The sequence below is a fragment of the Giraffa tippelskirchi genome, chromosome 7 (genome assembly GCF_054371585.1).
Source record: "Giraffa tippelskirchi isolate mGirTip1 chromosome 7, T2T-mGirTip1v1.2.pri, whole genome shotgun sequence".
NCBI lineage: Eukaryota > Metazoa > Chordata > Mammalia > Artiodactyla > Giraffidae > Giraffa > Giraffa tippelskirchi.
Genome location: NC_137281.1, coordinates 78,650,909 through 78,670,158, shown reverse-complemented (window position 1 = coordinate 78,670,158; position 19,250 = coordinate 78,650,909). Strand labels below are relative to the sequence as shown.

General features: G+C 48.8%; 1 protein-coding gene across 2 annotated transcripts; it reads left to right on the top strand.

Moving 5' to 3' along the window:
• UBAP1L (ubiquitin associated protein 1 like) lies at positions 1 to 18,691 on the top strand. 2 transcript variants are annotated; one of them, XM_081513756.1, is made up of 6 exons: positions 146 to 265; positions 6,209 to 6,673; positions 6,746 to 6,877; positions 9,657 to 9,863; positions 16,156 to 16,257; positions 17,416 to 18,691. In XM_081513756.1, the coding sequence occupies exons 1-6, from the start codon at positions 146 to 148 to the stop codon at positions 17,548 to 17,550; spliced, it is 1,161 nt and encodes a 386-aa protein (XP_081369882.1). In that variant the 3' UTR covers positions 17,551 to 18,691. The 2 variants fall into 2 exon arrangements, with proteins under 2 accessions (XP_081369881.1, XP_081369882.1); XM_081513755.1 differs by having other exon boundaries at positions 1 to 265; positions 6,209 to 6,877.
• Positions 18,692 to 19,250: the final 559 nt, after the last annotated feature.

Below are 19,250 nucleotides of genomic sequence, written 5' to 3'. Positions count from 1 at the left end.
TCACTTCACCTTTCCCTTCCTGGCTGTGTGGGGCTCGGCCAAGTCATCACACAGGAGAGCAGTGAGCCTTCTGAGGCCTGAGCCTGGTCCTCAGGGACTTGCTCTTTCCAGCCCTGCTCAGCCATCTCCACACTCCTCTGACAGAATGAATGCCCTGGATGATGTCCCCTTCAAGGTGCCCAAGGGCTTTGTGATAGATACAGAGCCCCTCCCTGGGCCAGATCTCAGTGTTCCAGACTGCAGGGAACTTCTGCTGGGTTCTATGGTAAGTGCCTCTCTCTATCTGTCTTCTCATCCCTGGGTCTGTGGGTCTGATGCTGAGCCTCATGAGGCCCCTTGTTCCTTGATTTTAAATGGCAGCCACTCCTGTTCTGATATATTCTAGGAAGTGTGAAAATAACCCAAGAGGAAAAGATATTCCATGAAGTCTAGAGACTTGGTCATGGGGCTATTTAGAGCATCTTAAGTTTAGAATAACCAGAAGGTTGCCTGTGTGGAGTTACTGAGAGTCCTAGCAAGGATACTCCAATTCCAATTCCTCTCTTCTCCATCAGACTACTGCCAAGTCTAAAGTTCCACTGTTAGAATCACTCCACTGGGCTAAGATGCTATCTTGAGATTACAGTGCAGACAGTTACACAGGACACATCAGAATGGATTACTGTTCCACAGACACAACGTACATCTATCCATGGGGCACCTTTGAAGCACCCCTTGCTCCATGGCTCACACTGAGGTATGCCCTCAGTGTATATGGTGGCATCACATACCCTCAGGATAAACATGATTATTTAACTTCTAAGTGAGTCAAATTTATTTGAAGATTTAGGAGGAAACCTATTGCATTTGTATTATAACACAGATATGTAATGAGGTAGAAGGCAAAATTTGCATGAATTTTAAAAAATGAAAGAGAAGGATTGCAAACAGCTGTGAAGCTGGTAGTGGATCTCTTGGGACTGAGTCCTCGGGATCTTGTGTGCTCATTCAGCACTGTCTGCGGGCTACTTAGTAGGAAAATTTGAGGATCTAATTCAGCTTACACTCACTTTGCACATGAGGAACCTGAGGCTCAGAGAAGGGAAAAGATCTGTCCAAAAATAGTGGCAATGGTGGGACTAATACCCAGGCCCTGGGCTTCCCTGTGGTCCAGTGGTTGAGAATCTGCCTTGCCAAGGGAAACTGGTTGGATCCTTGGTCCAGGAAGAGCCCATATGCTATGGGGCAACTAAGCCTGTGATCCACAATTACTGAGCCCATGTGCAGCAACTACTGTGCACCTGAGAGCCTGTGCTCTGCAACAAGAGAAGCCACCACAATGAGCCACCACAAATAGAGAGTAGCCCCACTTGCTGCAACTAGAGAAACCCTGCTCATAGCAACGAAGACCCAGCACAGCCAAAAATAAATAAATATATTAATTTAAAAAATTATATAAAAAATAAAACCCAGATCTTGATTCCAGATCATTTCATGATAGCTAAGAGAAGGACTGGAAAGTGAGAGACATCAGACACATAATGTTTGAGGGCAAAAAAATACAGGGTTATGGGAAGTTAGGTGCAGAGAAACCAGTCCAGGAAGGAGAGGTTTGGAGAGGGTCAGGTAGAGAGGCTTGAATAGGTTGGAGGCATAGGAGCTGGAGACTTCATCTGCAGCCCCTGGAGTTGCACTTAAGTTCCTCAGGACCCAGAAGTGGAATAAGCTTCATAAAGTCCTGAGTACAGTGTTCAGGGGCCCCCACTTGGTGCGGCAGGAGCGCTTGCTTTCCCCAGAGAACCAGTGCTATGGGCCCTTACTCTGGCAGTAGGGCCTGTATATCTGGGAAAAGGAAATTGCTTTACTAAGCTCCAGTGGAGGTAGACAAACTAACATAACTATTCCCTCTCTGCTAAGCCAGGAGGAGGCTATTCTGAAAGTTACTTCTCCTAGAAGCAGAAATAGATACCCTTCTGCCAAGTCTATGTCTTGTGTCCCAGCCCACGTGTTGGCCCTGGCCCTGCCTCCTGTTCTCAGAGTGGGCACTCCACACCCACTCATCTCCCTTGAGTCTATTTCCCTTCATTTCTTTTACTGCTGTGGCCAGCTATCAAATAGAGGAGCATGGGACTCCACGTATGATTTATAGCGTCTCTTGGTCAGTCTTCCAAGTTTACTGGGCTATACTCCCAGTGTTTGGAACTTGAAACACATTTTCCCATAGCAACAATGTTATAGATAGTGGTTAGATTACCAGATGAATCTGTAGCTGCCTAAAAAAGAAAGAAAAAAAAATACCTTCCATTCATCGAGCACCTGCTATGTACCAGGGCCAGGCTACGTGCTCTTCATACGTTCACTCTTCTCTCTCATTCTTATGACCCTTGTAGCAGGTGGGTGTTCCTTCCCCATGGCACAGGAAACCAAAGTTCCCACCCATGTGACCAACAGGGCCGTATGGCTGTGAGTGGCACAGCCAGGATTCCAACATGAGTGTGTCAATCCCTAAAGCCCATGTCTACCTCCTGCACCTACTGCTTTCCTGAGGAGACTCGGCAAGTCTGTGTTTTGTTGTTTCATCATAGTTTTCCTTTAATTAGAGTTAATTTCCCTTTTGTCAGTTAAATTTTTTAGAAAGAATATATATATATATATATATATATATATATATATATATATATATATATACACATATACACATATATATATGTATATATGTATAGAGCAAGGGTCAACAAACATTTTCTGTAAAGGGCCAGATAGTAAAAACTAGCAATCACTCAACACTACTACTATTGTAGGGAGAAAAGGCCATAGACATTACAGAAAGAAGTGAGTGAGTACAGCTGTGTTCCAAAACAGTTTATTTAAAAAACAAGGTTGGAGGTCAGTTTGACTCCCAGGCAGTTTACCTGTCCTAAGAGAGTAAAAAGCCTTCCGCTGACACTTCCTTATCTGTACTGTCCCCACATGCCCTGGTAACTTCTGTTACTTGTATTTTAAAATGTATTCTGGAGATTCTTATGTGTGTATATATAAGCAAATACAGCTATTTCCTCCTTTTTCACACCAAAAAGGTAGCATTTTCTATACATTATTCTTCTTGATTTTTTTCACAACATATTTGAAGACTTTCCATATCAATACACAGAATGCTTCTTCAGTTTGTTTTTCACTGCATGGTATTGTATTATATGGATATATTGTACTTTACTGAATGAATCCCCTCTTGATGGACACTTAGGTTCTTCCCAGTCTTTTGTCATTACAAGCAATGCCGCAGGGAAAGACTATATGCAGATGTCCTTTTGAATTAAATCACATTGCTAAATTGCCTTCCATAAGGGTTATTTTGTTTTACATCCAACCAGCACCCTACAAGGGCTTCCCAGGTGGCACTGCTAGTGGTTAAGAACCCACCTGCCAATGCAGAAGACATAAGAGATGCAGGTACGATCCCTGGGTCGGGAAGATCCCTTGGAGATCTTGCACGCCACCTACTCCAGTATTCTTTCCTGGAGAATCCCATCGACAGAGGAGCCTGCTGGGCTGTGGCCCAGAGGGTCAGAAAGAGTTGGACACAACTGAAGTGATTTTAGCATGCACAGCACTCTACAATGGGCTTATACCTCAGCTGCAGTCCTCAACAAAGAAGTCATCAGATGTTGCATCTTTGCTGAGGGATAGGCAAATGGTATCTCAGTATAGTTTTATTTTCCTTTCTTTTATTGTGAGTGAGATTGAGCAGCTTTTCATGTGTGTAAGAGCCATTTGTAGTTCCTTTTCTGTGGACTGTTCATATCTTTTGTTCATTTCCCTGTTGGGCTTGTGGTCTTTTCTTATCTATTTCTAGGCACTCCTATGTCTGTGTTATCAGTGCTGTTTTCCCGCTAGTTTGTTATTTGCCTTTGACCTTGCTTATGGGGTGTATTTGCCATGCAGATTTTCACATGTGCATGTGTGTACTTTCACGGCTTCTCAATTTCAATTCAGAGTGAGAAATGTTTTCCCTACTTGAGATTATAAAGGATTTCTCTCCTCTTTTCTGCTAGTACTTTTATAGTTTCATTTCAAACAACTGAATCTTTGATCTTTTTGGAATTTCCCCTTGTGTATGATGTGAGAATGGATCCAACTTTATTTGCTTTCCGCTAACATCATTTATTGACCAGCCCCTCTTTTTTCCCATGGCTTGAGATGCCATCTTATTATCTACTAAAGTCCCATAGATAACATCCATTTCTGGACCTTCTGTTCTTTACCTTTAGGCTATCTGTGCAGTACCTTAGCTTTAATTATTGAGGTTTTATAATATATATTAGCAGCTGGTAGGGCCAGTCCCCTTTATTTCTCTTTTTGTCCCTAGAGGTTTTTAGGCTATTCTTTTTTTTGGTGTGTGTGTGGGGGGGCTGTACAGGGTCTTCGTTGCTGTACTGGTTTTTCTCTAGTTGCGGTGGCAGGCTTCTCATTGCAGTGTCTTCTCTTGTTGCAGAGCACGGGGTCTAGGGTGTGCAGGCTTCAGGAGTTGCGGCCTGTGGGCTCAGTAGTTGTGGTGCACAGGCTTAGTTGCTCCGTGGCATGTGGGATCTTCCTGGACCAGGAATCGAACCCGTGTCTCCTGCACTGGCAGGTGGATTCTTTACCACTGAGTCACCATGGAAGCCCTTGGCTATTATTTGTTTATTTTTCATATGAATGTTAGCATCATCTTGCTTAGATTCCACAAATCACAAGTGCTGGTATTTTTATTGGGTCTTTGAATCCTTTTATCCCCTAAGTTCCACTGTCTGTTTGATTATCTCTTAGTCTCTTTCCCTCCATGATGGTCTCCTCAGCTCTGAAGTGGTCTTTTCACCTCCTCTGTCCTTCCCAACCCATTCATTTTGCTCCAGTCTCTTTGTATAATCATTTATTCTGCACACTCTTACAAGTATCCCCTCAGAGCCAGAACTGCCCTGGGCCCCAAAAACAGAGAGAAATAAGATACACTCCCTGACCTCAGTCGGGGAACCACACTTAGAACAGCTAAATTCTGTTCCTCTCCCCAACTTAGGGTCATGTCAGGAGTTGGGTGAGGGGAGAGGCAGTTCCTGTCTGCCTTTCTGCCTCCCACACCGCCCGCCCCCGACTCCCCCAGGCTTACCTGGCCATCACAGAGCACTGAAGTTGCCTTTTAAGAATATTTATATTTTTTAATGGAGTTTTATATTTCCAGTTCTTAATAGTAGTTAACGGGAATATTTTATTTTTGCTTCACATAAACCCTCAATTTACATTATTTATGTGGGCTCCACATTTATTTTTTAGGTGGCTTGCTTAGTCAGATGGACAGCAATCCCAGTTCATCTACTCACCACTGATCTGACCTCGAGCAAACTAAATTTCCTGGGCCTCCTTTTGATAATCTGGTAATGGGAATAACATTAGGACCAACTAAGTAGAGTTCAGGGAAAAAAAAACACCGAACGACTTTTACATTTCCTGGGCCCCCAAGTAAGCTGGAAGGCAGCGAATGGGATAGGGGCAAGTACTACTCCATGCAGAGGTTTGTGTGTCTGGGCCGGCCTCCAAGGCCAGCTGCTCAGTGGCAAATGGTGCTGAGCTCAAGTGAAAGCTTCTTGGTGAACGAAGTTTTGTTGAAATTAAAAAAAATTTTTTTTGGCTGCACTGGGTCTTTGTTGGGTCGTGTGTAGGCTCTCTATTTGCTGCATGCATGGGCTCTCTAGTGGTGCAGGCTCTGCAGCCTGTGGGCTCAGTAGCTCTGGGTGCCCTGGCTTCCCTAGTTGTGGTGAAGAGGCTGAGTTGCCCCCACTGGCATGTGGGATCCTACTTCTCCCACCAGGGATCCAACCCTCATCCTCTGCATTGGAAGGCAGATTCTCAACCACTGGACCACCAGAGAAGTCCCCTGGAGAAACTGTTTAGGCCACTGTTGTTCAATTATATGCAAAATGGCAAAGGGACTTAGACTTTCATTCTACTAACCTATTCCTCACGTTGTCCTGTCTGCAGAGTTTGCTATTAAATTGTTTTTGACAGCCATCCACTCCAATGCTAGCTAAAACCGATGGTGAGGGTGGCCTGCGATGAATGCCTGGGGCTTAGAATCAGAAGCTGTCTAGGCCTGGAGAGTCTATGACTGAACAGGTTCCCTGGGGGCCAGGAGGTAGGGGTGTGCCCCCAGACCCCGGTTTGCCTGGCGGAGCCTCCCCTGGCCTTGTCTCTGCAGCACGACTTCAGCCTGGAGAGAAGGACACTCTTCTGGGTGGAGGCTGTCATCCGGGAACCCTGCCCAGTCCATTGCGATGCTCCGGGGGCAGCTTCCGCCCCTCCCGCCTGGCTCTTGCTGGCCAGCCCCGAGCAAGGGCTGGAACCCGTGCCTGCCGCAGCTGAAGATCCGGAGGCCGCATACCAGGAGCAGCCTGAGGAGGAGAAGGAGGAGGAGGAGGAGGACCAGGAGGAGGAGGCAGCCTCCTCTGCTGTGGAGGAAGAGCCGGAGCCCTGCAGCCCCCAGCCCAGCTCCGCGACGAGCCCCCGCCTGGGCCAACACCGGTGCTCGCTGGACGTGCTGCGCGGCGTGAGGTCGGAGCTGGCTGGGGCCAGGCGGCGGCTCTCCGAGGGCAGGCTCGCCTCCCAACCCCGCAGCCTCTTGCACCGCCTCCGCCACCGAGCTCTGAGCCTCTGCCCTGGCCCCGCGCCGCCCCTGGGCCCTGCGCCTCCACCCTCGAGTGCTCCCACGCAGTCCCCGCCGCCCCCTGTCTCCGAGGCCTCGCTCCCCAGCGCCCGCACGCCGCCCTTGGGCCCCAAGCCGTCGCTCCCCAGCACCCCTACGCTGCCCCCGCGGCCCTCCACAGCCGGCGCCATGCCCCCGCTGCGGAACCACAAGCCCACAGTTGCGGTAAGGAACCTGCCCCCTTGGCCAAGGCCACAACTCAGCAGCGAGGCCCCCATATCTGGGTCCCCTGCCTGGTTGGGCACCTCTCCCTACCAGCTCTCACCTGGCCCTGTACCACGCTGTCCTTCCTGCAGCCCTATGCCTAGAGTATTCCCTGCTCCGAGGTCCCCTTCCCTGTTTCTCGCTGTGTCTCCTTTGTTTCTATTAGGGCATCTGTTACGATAATTGTAATTAACCAGTATTTGTCTCTTCCAATGGAATATGACTTCTCTTAGGGCAGTGATTGGATTGCATTTGTTTCCAGAGCACACTTGGCCCATAGGGGGAGCTCAGTGAATATCCCTTGAATCAATGAACGTGGCTCAGATCTAGGGCTTCCCACTGTTCAAGGATTGGGTGAGCTGGAGGCTCAATCAAGGAATCTTCACAGCGCGGTTACTTCTTGCAAGAGACTGGATTGGAAGAGACAAAGTCAAAAGCATGCGACGAGGAGATTGGCGAGGAAGTGTGAGACACGGCAGCACTGCAGAGTGGGAGGGATCAGGTACTGAGGAGGAGGCGAAGGCTGCTGCAGGCTGGGACGGCTTCAGGAAAAAGGACGTGCACCCAGAACTGGGAGCAGATGTGAACGTACGGTGAAACCAGTAAAGCTTAAGCTTCAGGCTTAGATCCTCCCAAGGCTTTGAGCATGTGTGCTCAGTTGCTCAGTCGTGTCCTTCTTTGGGGCCCCCCTGGACTGTAGCCTGGGGCCTCCCAGGTGGCACTAGTGGTAAAGAACATGCCTGAGATGTAAGGGACATGGGTTCTATCCCTGGTTTGGGAAGATCCCCTGGAGAAGGGCATAGCAACCCACTCCAGTATTCTTGCCTGGAGAATCCCATGGACAGAGGAGCCTGGCGGGCTACAGTTCATAGGATCACAAAGAGTTGGACACCACTTAGCATGTGTGCGTGCACGGACTGTAGCCTGCTAGTCTCCTCTGTCCATGGGTCTAATCCTGACAGGAATATTGGAGTGGGTTGCCATTTCCTCCTTCACGGGATCTTCCTGATCCAAGGATCAAACCTGAGTCTCCTGTGGCTCATGAATTGGCAGGAGCATTCTTCACCACTGAGCCACCTGGAAGCCCTTCCAAGGATTTGTGCACTGTTTTATGGATATGTTTATGCTCCTGTGTCTTTTTCCTTTAAGTAGTCTACATTGTATAAGTGTCAGACTCCATAAAATCTAGGTCTGGAACAGATACGTTAGGCTAGATTAGTAGCAGGAGGTGACATTTAGGCACAGCTTTCGGAAGCAACTCCACAGTCAGGCCAGGAGATGCAACAGAATAAGGCCAAGGTGAAATTAAGTCCAAAAGACAGACTCAAAGTCTGGCTTTTCCCACTCAATGCTGTGTGAGCTTAGGCAAGTCACTGAACTGCTCTGAGGCATCCCTTCTCTACCTGTAAAGCAACCCTCTACATAACACAGTTATGTAGAGCAAACAGAGAAGAGGTTATTTAAACAGTACAGGCCACACCCGCATCACCGGCTAGATGCTGATGCTAGGAGGGCTCTTCCCTGATCCCAATTAAATTTAACTCTAGCAACATCTCTGTAGTGGGGTGGGGGAGAGATGGGGGCAGATGGGACAGGTATTCTGTAGAGGAGGAAGCTGGGGCAGAGAGCACCTAAGAATCTTTTTCAAGGTCACAAGGGTAGACTCAAATCCTAACACTTACATGGTTTTCATTCTAGGAGTAAAGAGTAGATGCTAAGGTGAGGTCATGGCAGGGAAACCGCTGAGAAGATGAGGACATGTAGGGAATTCACATGTCACATGCACTCTGCTCCTGGAGCCAGGGAAGCACGTAGGCTTTCCTGCTGGAGGAGGGGACAGGGTTAGCAGTTGGATGCTTCTTCATGGGGAATGGGCTAGGGATGATGCTAGCCAAACCTATTGAAATGCCGTCAAGCCACTATAGTGTCCAGGGTCTCTGTGGGTTTCCCCAGCACCACAGCCTTACACAGTTCCTATCCTGCTCCTTGCCTAGCCAAGCCCCAGTCCAACCAGACTCAAGAAGGAAGTTCTGGCTAGGAAGCTCAGTCCTGCTACCCCGCTCCCTAAGGTATGGGGTTGAGAACCCTGCGTTGATTCTGAGTAAGGTACAGATCCCAAAAGTGTGTTGTTTGCCAGGTCATTTACCAGCTTCTCTGAACCTTGACTTCAGTAGCTATAAAATAGAATGAGCCTATTGTATTTCTCTTGCAGGCTTGTTCTAAGCAATAAATATTATCATCTACTGGAAGTTTCTTTATGCCAAACCCTTTGCTAGTCACTTTTCTCACCTTGTCTTATTTAAGCCTTGTAGCAACCCTGTGAGGTATCTGGTATGATTACATCCATTTTACACATGAATAAACTGGCGTCCGTGGTGGCTTAGTGGTTAAGAATCCACCTGCAATGCAGGAGACTCAGGTTCGATCCCTGGGTTGGGAAGATCCCTTAGAGAAGTAAATGGCAACCCGCTCCAGTATTCTTGCCTGTGAAATCTCATGGACAGAGGAGCCTGGTGGGCTTCAGTCTATGGGGTCACAAAGAGTTGGACATGACTCAGCAACTAAACAACAAACTGAGTAGACAGTAGAAAGCTGGAATTTGAACCCAGGTCTGCAGGACTCCAAGATCCTCACAATATTAGCCCCTAGTCTCTGTAGCGAAGGCACCTTTAAAAATGTCTTGCCCAGACAGGTGTCACCTCCAGTGGTAACTGACACTTCCAGCTTGTCTGTGTTTCAGTCCCTCAGCCCGTACACCTGCCTGCCACCTCCTGGACAGGTGCCCCAGCCTTGTGCTGCCCACAGATCACACCCTGATTCTGCTGACTTGCTGTCTGCCCTGAGCCAGGAGGAGCAAGACCTCATCGGGCCAGTGGTTGCCCTGGGGTACCCCCTGCACAGGGCCATCGTGGCTCTGCAGAAGACAGGGCGGCAGAGCCTGAGCCAGGTGAGTGGGGGACCCAGAGCTGGGGGGCTGTGGAACTGGAGTCGGGTCAGTGACCACATTGTTTTTATCTTCAACTTGAAGTTATTTTGTGTTTTTCTTTGGAGGCAGAATTTCAGCTTTGAATTAATTATTGGGGGTTGTGATCAAGTTTCTAGATCCTAAGGCTGCCATCTCCATGGGAGTTTAGCAAGACTCCCCATGCCTACTTGATGAGTCTCAATATTCTATTCCTGTCCAAGTCTCTGCCCCTAAAGTAGGACTGAAGCTTTGGGCAGTCACAAAACTTCCCAGAGCTGCCCAATAGCACTTTCTGCAACAGGAGAGATGTTTTATTCCTGTTTTGTCCAATATAGTAACCACTAGCTATATGTGGTTACTTGAATGTGGCTAGTATGACTGAGAATTGTTATTAATCATGTTTAAATGAAATTAAAAGTTAAATAGCCACATACAGCTACAATATTGGATGGCACAGCTCTGACCACTTCCCTCAGCAGTTAATCCATACCCATATCCATCTCTCTTTCCATCTACCCATCCATCAATCTGGTCATATGTATTTGCTGGATGCTTCCTTGGTGTTTAGATGCAGCTAGGAGCTACGAGGAAACCAGTGTTGTGGGTTGGGTTCCCAGGAAGCAGACTCCAGTGGGGTTTGGCATATGGAGATTTATTAAGAAGACCCTTGGGAACAACTTCTGGGAAGGGAAAGGACAGAAGCAGGGATAGGTAGAGGGAGAGGTTGAGCTTTATAGATCCAGTGACAGCCAACCCCATGGCTCTGAAGCATATATGGCCCTTTGGAGTTGTCCTAATTGGGGACGAGATGGTCAGGCCTTCATACCTCTGCCTTAATGAGTCACTAGATGTAGAAAGTGGGTGACTCGAGAGAAGTGACCTCTGCAGCTAAGGCAGCCCCTGAAGGGACAGATAGCTGATGATTTCTACCACCTCTACCACCATCTACAATAAGACCTTCAAGAAAGGTGTATCTAGAAGGGGTATCTCAGAGTCTACCACACCAGGTTCCATTTTTAAGGACTCCACTCTTATTGGAAGAAGAGCGGATACCAGTAATAACAAGGGTAGGTAGCACCCCAAGCTGCTCTAATATTTGGGAGCAAGTCTTGACCCCCCCCCCCGTACAAGCTAAGAATATGAGAACACCTGCAGGAGAGTGAGAACCCCTGAATTGCCAAAAGAGAGGTGCTAGTGAGAAGATGCCTGGGAGCAGAAGGAACAGGAATGATTCAGGGGTGTTTCTGTTATCTGTTGCTGTGTGACAGTCACCCCAGCACTTAGTGGCTTAATACTACAACCATGTGTTCGTTCATGAGTCTCTGGGTTGGCAGTGTGGGTGGAGTCAGCAAGGAAGTTCCTTTGCTGGTCTCACCTAGGATTTCTCGTGTGGCTATAGTTTGGTGACCCAGCTAGAGCTAAATAGTCTAGGATGACCTTGATCACAATCCAGTGGTTGGTGAAACTTGTCAACTGGACCACATATCTCCAGCAAGCTAGCCCACATGTTCCCAAGAGTACAGGAGTGGAAGATGCAAAGTCTCTTGAGGTTGAAATTATAGTCATTTCTGCATTATACTGTTGGCCAAAGCATGTCATAGACCAGATCAGATTAAAAGGGTAGAAAAATAGACTCTACTTCTTGATGGGAAAAGCTGCTAAGAGTATATGATCGTTCTTAATCTACCATGGGGAGGTTTCAGTAATTGAGAAAGGTTTCATGAAGGTATAAAGCCTTGAGTTGGACTTTAAGAATGGATAAGACCTGAATTTGAAGAAAGGAGAAGGATGATCTTCCAGGCAGGAGGAACAATATCAGCTGAGAGGTAGAGGCAGGAAGGACTTCGGAGGCCCTGATCCAACAGTCTCACTGAATATATGACGTGGGCTGGTGGGAGATAGGACAGGAAGGGGAATAGAGGGAAGATTAAGGGTGCCTTGAAGGCTGGCCTGAGAGTTTTCTCAAAGACCCCACAGCAGAAGGGAAGCGTGAAAGGACTGTGAGCAAGGGCAGGAGGTGGGCATTGAATATCATCATCTGAATCCCTTCCCCCACCTGAATGCTGCATCCCTTTTTGCGTTGTTTTCTACGCACCAGGGTTATTTGAGGTTGGAAAGCTGAGCCACAGGTATTGAATGGCACGTATTTCTTTCTCCTGTCCCTGCCACACCACCATCAGAGGACTTGGAGACCCTCTCCCTAGTCACTGATGGTGGCCATATGTTGAGTCCCTAAGGTCTGGAGCTGTCTGCTCCTGGGTGAGGGAGTGACACAGGGAGAGTGGCTCAAACAGGAGCCAGATCAGGATGTGCTGCTGCAGGTTGAGGAGATGGGAAGGCACTGGGTCCTCTTTCCCACCCACTCCTGCTCCCGCCTACTCGGTTCATCAGTCTAAGCCTTGTCCTAGAGGAAAGCTTTCGATATGGTGACCCCCACATATGGTGGCTAACATGGTGGAGGATATGGCAGAGGTGCTACTAATATTTACTGAGCACCTTTGTGCCAGTCCCTCAATCTGAGAGTATTCATTTAGGTCTTCTAATTTCTGCAAAGTTGCTTTTACTGTTCCCACTTTGCAGATGAGGAAACTGAGGTCAGGGAGGTTCACATAATTAGTCAGTGGTGGCACCAGGGTAGACGCCAGGCTGGTGTGGTTCTGAATTTTGTTACACTGTGCTTTTCTCTCATTTTCTGTGTGAAAATCTTCCAGGGAAGCACCTTAGGTTGATCTGAGATTTAAGAGTAGATTTAAAGTTGCCTCCACCTTCAGCTGCTGCTGAAAAGCCAGGACCTTGGCCAAGAAGCAGTCCAGAAGCACCGTGAGGGGCCAAGCCCATGGTGGGGACTCTGACATGCCTGCCCAACCCCTCCAGACCCTGTGACAAGGCTGAGGTCTCAGGTCATCACTGTGGGGATCTGAAGATTAGCTGGGGGCAGCACAGGGCATTGGCCTCCCTTTGGGTAGGCTGGAAGAATCTCACTGCATCAGGAACACTGTGTTTCCAGACACAGACTGACCACCTGCCTGGTGGGCTTTCTCCCAGTGAGCATTCAGGGGCCAGGCTCTATGGGGTGGGCCTGAGGGCCACTGGATGACTTTATCTTCATCTCCCCGACCACGTTAATGTTCCTCTCTGTTCTGTGAAGTTCCACCATTAACTGAACATCTCTTTTGGGTTCACAGCCCTTTTCCCCATGAAAGACAAATACTACAATAAATCATCTTTGGTCAGAGATGAACAGCAGATGGTCCGGGAGGTTGGGGATCAGGCAATGGAGACAGGTCACTTGGAAAAACCAGGGAGAGAGGAAGAAATACAAAACCTAAGCTTTGTCCATCACTCCTTCCTTCCTGCCCCAGGATCATTGTGCCCACTGGCTGCCTGCAGGACAGGCATGGGTGGCACTTTTGAGGGTCCATATGCCAGACCCAGGCTTACCCTTAGGCTCTAGACACATCATGGCCCTCTCTGAGCCTCATTTTCCCCATTCACAGAATGGAGGAGAATATGTTTATGATCAGTGATTGCTGGGGGTCCCATCCTGGGGTCTGAAAGTGACATCCTCACCCACCCTGGGGCCTGAGCTAGGCCTAGTTACTGACCAAGCAGCAGAATCCTTATAAATGCAGATTCTCGGAACCTACTCTGCAGGATCAGTAGATTTCGAGTGGGCCCAGGGGCCTATCATTTTAAAAGATCTGCAAATCGTTCTAACATGCAGCCTGGCTTGGGTCTACTGGGTTGGACTGAGTCAGAGACCCTTAACCTTGGCTGCACACAAGAATCACTTGGAAAGCTGTAAAAATCCCAGTGCCAGGCTCCCCCACACCAGTCACATCAGGGCCTCTGGACGTGGCCATCATCAGCAGGGTATGGGTAGTGATACTGAGACACCAGTGTTTCGTTGCTGTTGTTTTGTTTTGTTAACTTTTTATTTTGTATTGGAGTATAGCTGATTAACAGTGTTATGATAGTTTCAGGTGGATAGCAAAGGGACTCAGTCATACATATACATGTATCTATTCTCCCACCTAATTCCCTCCCATCCAGGCTGCCACCTAACATTGAGCAGAATTCCATGTGCTATACAGTAGGTTTTTGTTGGTTATCCATTTTAAATATATCAGTGTGTACATGACCATCCCAAACTCCCTAACTATTCCTTCCTCCATGCTTCTGCCCCTCTAGTAATCATAAGTTCATACTCTAAGACTGTGAGTCTGTTTTGTGAGTAAGTTCATTTGTATCATCTTTTCTTTAGATTTTACATATAAGCGATGTCATAGGATGTTTCTCCTTCTCTCTCTAACTTACTTCACTGTATGACAATCTAGTTCCATCCATGGTGCTGCAAATGGCATTATTTCATTCTTTTTAATGGCTGATTAATATTCTACTGTATATATGTACCACATCTTCTTTATCCATTCCTCTGTCAATGGACATTTAGGTTGCTTTCATGTCTTGGCTATTGTAAACAGTGCTGCAATGAACACTGAAGGGCATGTGTCCTTTTAGACCATATTTTTGTCTGTATATATGCCCAAGAATGGGATTGCAGGGTCATATGGTAGTCTATTTTTAGTTTTTTAAGGAATCGCCATACTGTTCTCCATAGTGTCTCTACCGATTTACATTCCCACCAACAATGTAGGAGGATTACCTTCTCTACACTCTCTCCTGAATTTATTGTTGAGGCACCGTAGTTTTAAAGCTCCCAGGTAGCTACAGTCGGCACTGAGGCTGAGAACTTGTGCTGAAGATGAACAGACCTTCAGAAACTCTGTCTACTTGCAAGCCAGCTCAAAGTTTCTCCTCTAGTGGCGGGACCCATGGACAAGGCATTGGCCAAGAAGTCAGGTGATCAGGGCCCTAGTCCTGGGACCCTGGTCAACCCTGCCTGGACCTCAGTTCCCTCAACTGTGCAAGGAGAGCTGAGTTGGTTGGTTTTCAAAATGTGCCCAGAGCAAGGTTCCTGGGGTGAGGGCCCTGGACTCTGGGCTCCCTCTATCTCTTGTGCCCAGTTCTCCCAGAGCAACTGCAACCTCCCCCTGTTAACTGTTGAAGCCCCCTGGTGCTTGGACAGTTCAGAGGCTAGAACAGTTTGAAAGCCACTAGTCTATGTGGACTGTTTTTTGCTCCATTCCGAAGGTCTGCAGAAATCCAACTTGCTTCTCCTTCACTGGTGCCCATATTTTAATCGTCTGGAGCCTTCATTTGGCACCAATTTCCTGTAAATCCTGCTTTGATTTGCCCAGCACTCGTGTTTTCCTGTATCTGGTTTATCTCCCCCAAGGAGCTATGAGCTCCCGGAAGGTAGTTCTTAATTTAGTTTATAAACACAGCTTACATTTACTGAGCTCCTTCTGCCTGCCTGCCGTGCTGGATGCTGGGACACAGTGGTATCCTCCTGTGGGACAAAAACTTGGTGGATGAGAAAGCTGAGAAAGATAGTAGGCAGTTACAGAGCTGTATGTGAGGGGAAGCCTTGAGTGCTGTGGGAACACCTGGAGGAGATGGAGGTGGGAGTGGGGGTAGGGAGAGCCTACCCGGGAAGAGGAGTGAGGCTGGCCTTGGCCTTGGCCTTGGAGCCAGATAGGCAGGAGTCTGGGGTGCTGAGGGAAGCAGCCAAGGCTGCTGACAGAGCAGGCAGGTCTTTGAACATGGGGTTGGAAGGCAGAACTTTATCCGGAGGGCAAAAGCAGCCCCTGGTGAATAAGCAGGGAGTGGCTGGAAGAGGTGCTTAGCCCTGTGGGCCCTTGGCTGTCCCCTCCCCTTCCAGCCTTGGTGCAACACTGCTGTGGGGTGGGGGCCATGGAGTCCTGGATCGCAAAGATGTTATGTGTCTGGAGGAGGGATGGGGGTGCACAGGGGTGGGTGGAAAAGGAGGCACCCTCACACGGGTGAGTGCTCACCAGGAAGGGTGAGCAGGCTGGGTGGATGGTGGATAGACACCCGTGCTTGAGGCCTGGTCTGTTCCCCACTTAGGTTCTGGGAACACCTTGACCCACCCCGACAGCTCTCTTCCTGGATTCCAGCCCCCAGCTTGCATAGTTGGTGAGGCTTTGTTGTCCACCTGTCCCCAGGGGAGGCCTCTGACCCTCTTCTGTTGGCTCATGGATCTCTGGGGCCATAATGTGTATGGCTGGTTGCCCAGTCAGCCTGGCTCTGAGCTCAGCCCTCACGAGGGCCTTGGTTACCTCCTCCACCACACCTGCTGTCCTGGTCATTCCTCTTACTGTCCTTCCCTCTGTGCCCCTTTCCTGCCCAGTTTCTCAGCTACCTTAGCGCCTGTGACCGACTGCTGCGACAGGGCTACGAGGAGGGCCTGGTGGATGAGGCCATGGAGATGTTCCAGTTCTCCGAGAGCCAGGTCAGCAGAGCCTCCTGCCCGGGCCCTCGGCGAGGGGAGGGGTGGGGTACCCATGCGGGTCTGGCGTGCAGGGGCCAACCAGCACCAGAGACAGCCTGGGGGTCTCAGGAGACAGCCTGCTTGCTGAGCCCTGGGGAGAAGGAGACAGCCTAGGGAGATGAGACATGGAGAAGGCAAGAGGACCCAAGGGGAAGGGTGGGGAGGAAACAGAAGGCAGAACTTTGTGCCAAGTCGCTTCAGTCGTGTCTCACTCTGTGCGACCCCATGGACTGTAGCCCACCAGGCTCCTCTGTCCATGGGATTCTCCAGGCAAGAATACTGGAGTGGGTTGCCATGCACTCCTCCAGGGGATCTTCCCGACCCAGGGATTGAACCCATGTCTTCCGTGTCTCTTGCATTGGCAGGCGGGTTCCTTACCACTAACACCACCTGGGCAGAGCTTTATAGCTGAATCAATACAGCAAATATTGACTGGCTCCTCTTTGTCGGACACCCAGACAGGAGCCAGGCAGGAAGCATGGTGATACTTGAATTCTACCCAGAGGTGATACTTGAACTCAAACCCAGAAGGCTTGAGGTTGTGGCCCCAGTAAGAGGACATTCTGAGCGCCCAGTGAATGTGACCTGTCTGCAATCGGCATTTGGCCCGGGCAGAGCAGACTTCCTGGAGACTGTGGGAGGGATGGTGGGGTGGGAGGGATGCTGAGGGGTGGAGGGAGAGGCAGGGAAGTTTTGAGCAGTGGGGTCAGAGGAGGCAGGCAGAGGCTGTGGTGTGTGAGGGTTTGGGCCCTGGACAGAGACCCTGTGCTGTGCATCCTCTGGGCACCAGTATGCAGCCTTCTCTTCCTGCCCCAGTGCAGGGCACCAGCACAGGGGGTCAGGAGGGAGTGGGAGAGGGGAAGTAAAGGCAAGACAGAGAGAGCCAGCAGCCAGGCTGGGGCCTCCTTCCTTGGCACAGGAAGTGAGGTTTGAGCCCATGTCACCTCATGTCATTGAGATACAGGAAAACCATAGGTGCTGGCCAGGATCAGGCTCACCTGGCCTGTGGGGTCACGGCTTTCTGGGGGTATGTAGAGTGGGTACTTGGGAGGGGACTGCCCAGGCCAGAGGCCCAGCCTCCCAGAGCGCCCCATGCCCTCTCCGCCTCCTCTTCCTCAGGCAGGGGAATTTCTACGCCTCTCGGAGCAGTTCAGCGACATGGGCTTCCAGCAGGACCGCATCAAGGAAGTGCTGCTGGTCCATGGCAACCGCCGCGAGCAAGCCCTGGAGGAGCTGGTGGCCTGTGCCCAGTGACCCCCAGGACATCTAGCAGTGTCTGTGCATCCTGGTCCTGACCCAGACCTGGCAATCCATCCTGACTGTATCATGAAGACTACATGAGAATAACAAAGCAGTGCATGCTTATTGTAAAAATGCCAAGAGAGGGAGTAAAAACTATAGAGGAGGCAAAACTTTACCTCTGAGAACTTCCTAGGGGCTCTTTAACAAAAAGACAGATTAACAAGAGAAAAACCAAAATGTATTAATGCAGGTGGCACGCGTCGTGCCTAAGACACTTCGATGAAAAGTAACTCAAGATAGCAGTTTAGACCTCTGGCTGGGGAAGATCCCCTGGAGAAGGGAAAGGCTACCCACACCAGTATTCTGGCCTGGAGAATTCCATGGACTGTATAGTCCGTGGGGTTGCAAAGAGTTGGACAGGACTAAGTGACTTTCACTTTATATAGCATTTTCAACAAACAACAATACATTTGTAGAGAAATGATAGGACAAAGGAAAATAGTTTCAGGCTTCCAAGGATGGCAAACTGTAGGGAGGTAAATATATGAAGGGAACTAATGGAATAAGATGTATTTGCAGGTTCCCTGGTGCACTGCTGGGCTGACAAGAATCTGTCTCCAGAAAAGGAGAATGTATATCCTGCCTCAAGGCAGAAAAGAGGGAAAGGGAAGAGAGAACTTTTCTTGCATTTTCTGCTTAATTGCCTTCAGCTTAGTTATGTCAAGGGTTTCCCAGATGGCTCAGTGGTAAAGAATCCACTTGACAATGCAGGAGACACAGGAGACACAGGTTCAATCCCCGGGTTGGGAAGACCCCCTGGAAAAGGAAGTGGCAACCTGCTCCAGTATTCTTATCTGGAAAATTCCTGTGGACACAGGAGACTGGTGGGCTACAGTCTGTGGGGCCACAAAGAGTTGGATGCGACTGAGCAGAATTATGTCAAAGAGGCATATTTTGGGATGACATTCTGGTTTCCTTCAATATCAGAAGAAGCAGCTTAAAGAGGTGAAAGTGGTTTCTTGTGAGGAGGGCCAGATGGGGTGCATAGGCGACGAACTGCGTGTTTTCATATAAGCCTTGTAAAGTGATCTATATTTGATTCTTTAAACTATGGGCATTGGTAACTTAAAGAAAATTAAAACAAATAAATATTGTGTAGTTCTTTGGGTCCTGGTTTCTGGTCTTGGTGTGGAAAGGATATCTCACTGTGGGTGAGAGGACCTAATTCTGATTTTGGTTCTGCTGATGACTGGCTCAAGGCCTCTTTGGGCTTAAGTTTCCCCAGGGAAAGTGGAGTGACTGGACCTGACTGCTATCCATAAGAGTGCCCTGGGGAGTTTGTTAAAATGTCCAAAGCCCCACTCCTGGATAATCTGATTCAGAAAGGCCAGCTTGGCAGCCCACAGGAATCTGTTTTGTTTTTATAAGAAGCTCTCTGGAGATTCTTTTGTTTTCCTTTTTATTTTTTAGATCACTGTTTTGGTTATGTTGTTGACCCTCTTCATTCATTTTCCCCCCGTCCCATCCCCCACCTCTGGCAATCACTATCTGTTCTTTGTATCTGTGAGCTCACTTTTGTTTAGTAGTCCACATATAAGAAAGATCATACAGCGTTTGTCTTTCTGTGTCTGATTTATTTCACTTAGCATAATGCCTTCAAGGCCCATCCATGTTGTCACAAATGGCAAGGTCCCATTCTTTCTTACGACTGA

What these genes read in the sequence shown, in the direction of transcription:
- UBAP1L (XM_081513755.1), top strand. Translation starts at nt 146, where the DNA reads ATGAATGCCCTGGATGATGTCCCCTTCAAGGTGCCCAAGGGCTTTGTG. An exon ending in ACCACAAGCCCACAGTTGCG is followed by an intron (nt 6,878 to 9,656) that starts GTAAGGAACCTG and finishes TCTGTGTTTCAG; the next exon opens with TCCCTCAGCCCGTACACCTG. An exon ending in TCCAGTTCTCCGAGAGCCAG is followed by an intron (nt 16,258 to 17,415) that starts GTCAGCAGAGCC and finishes CCTCTTCCTCAG; the next exon opens with GCAGGGGAATTTCTACGCCT.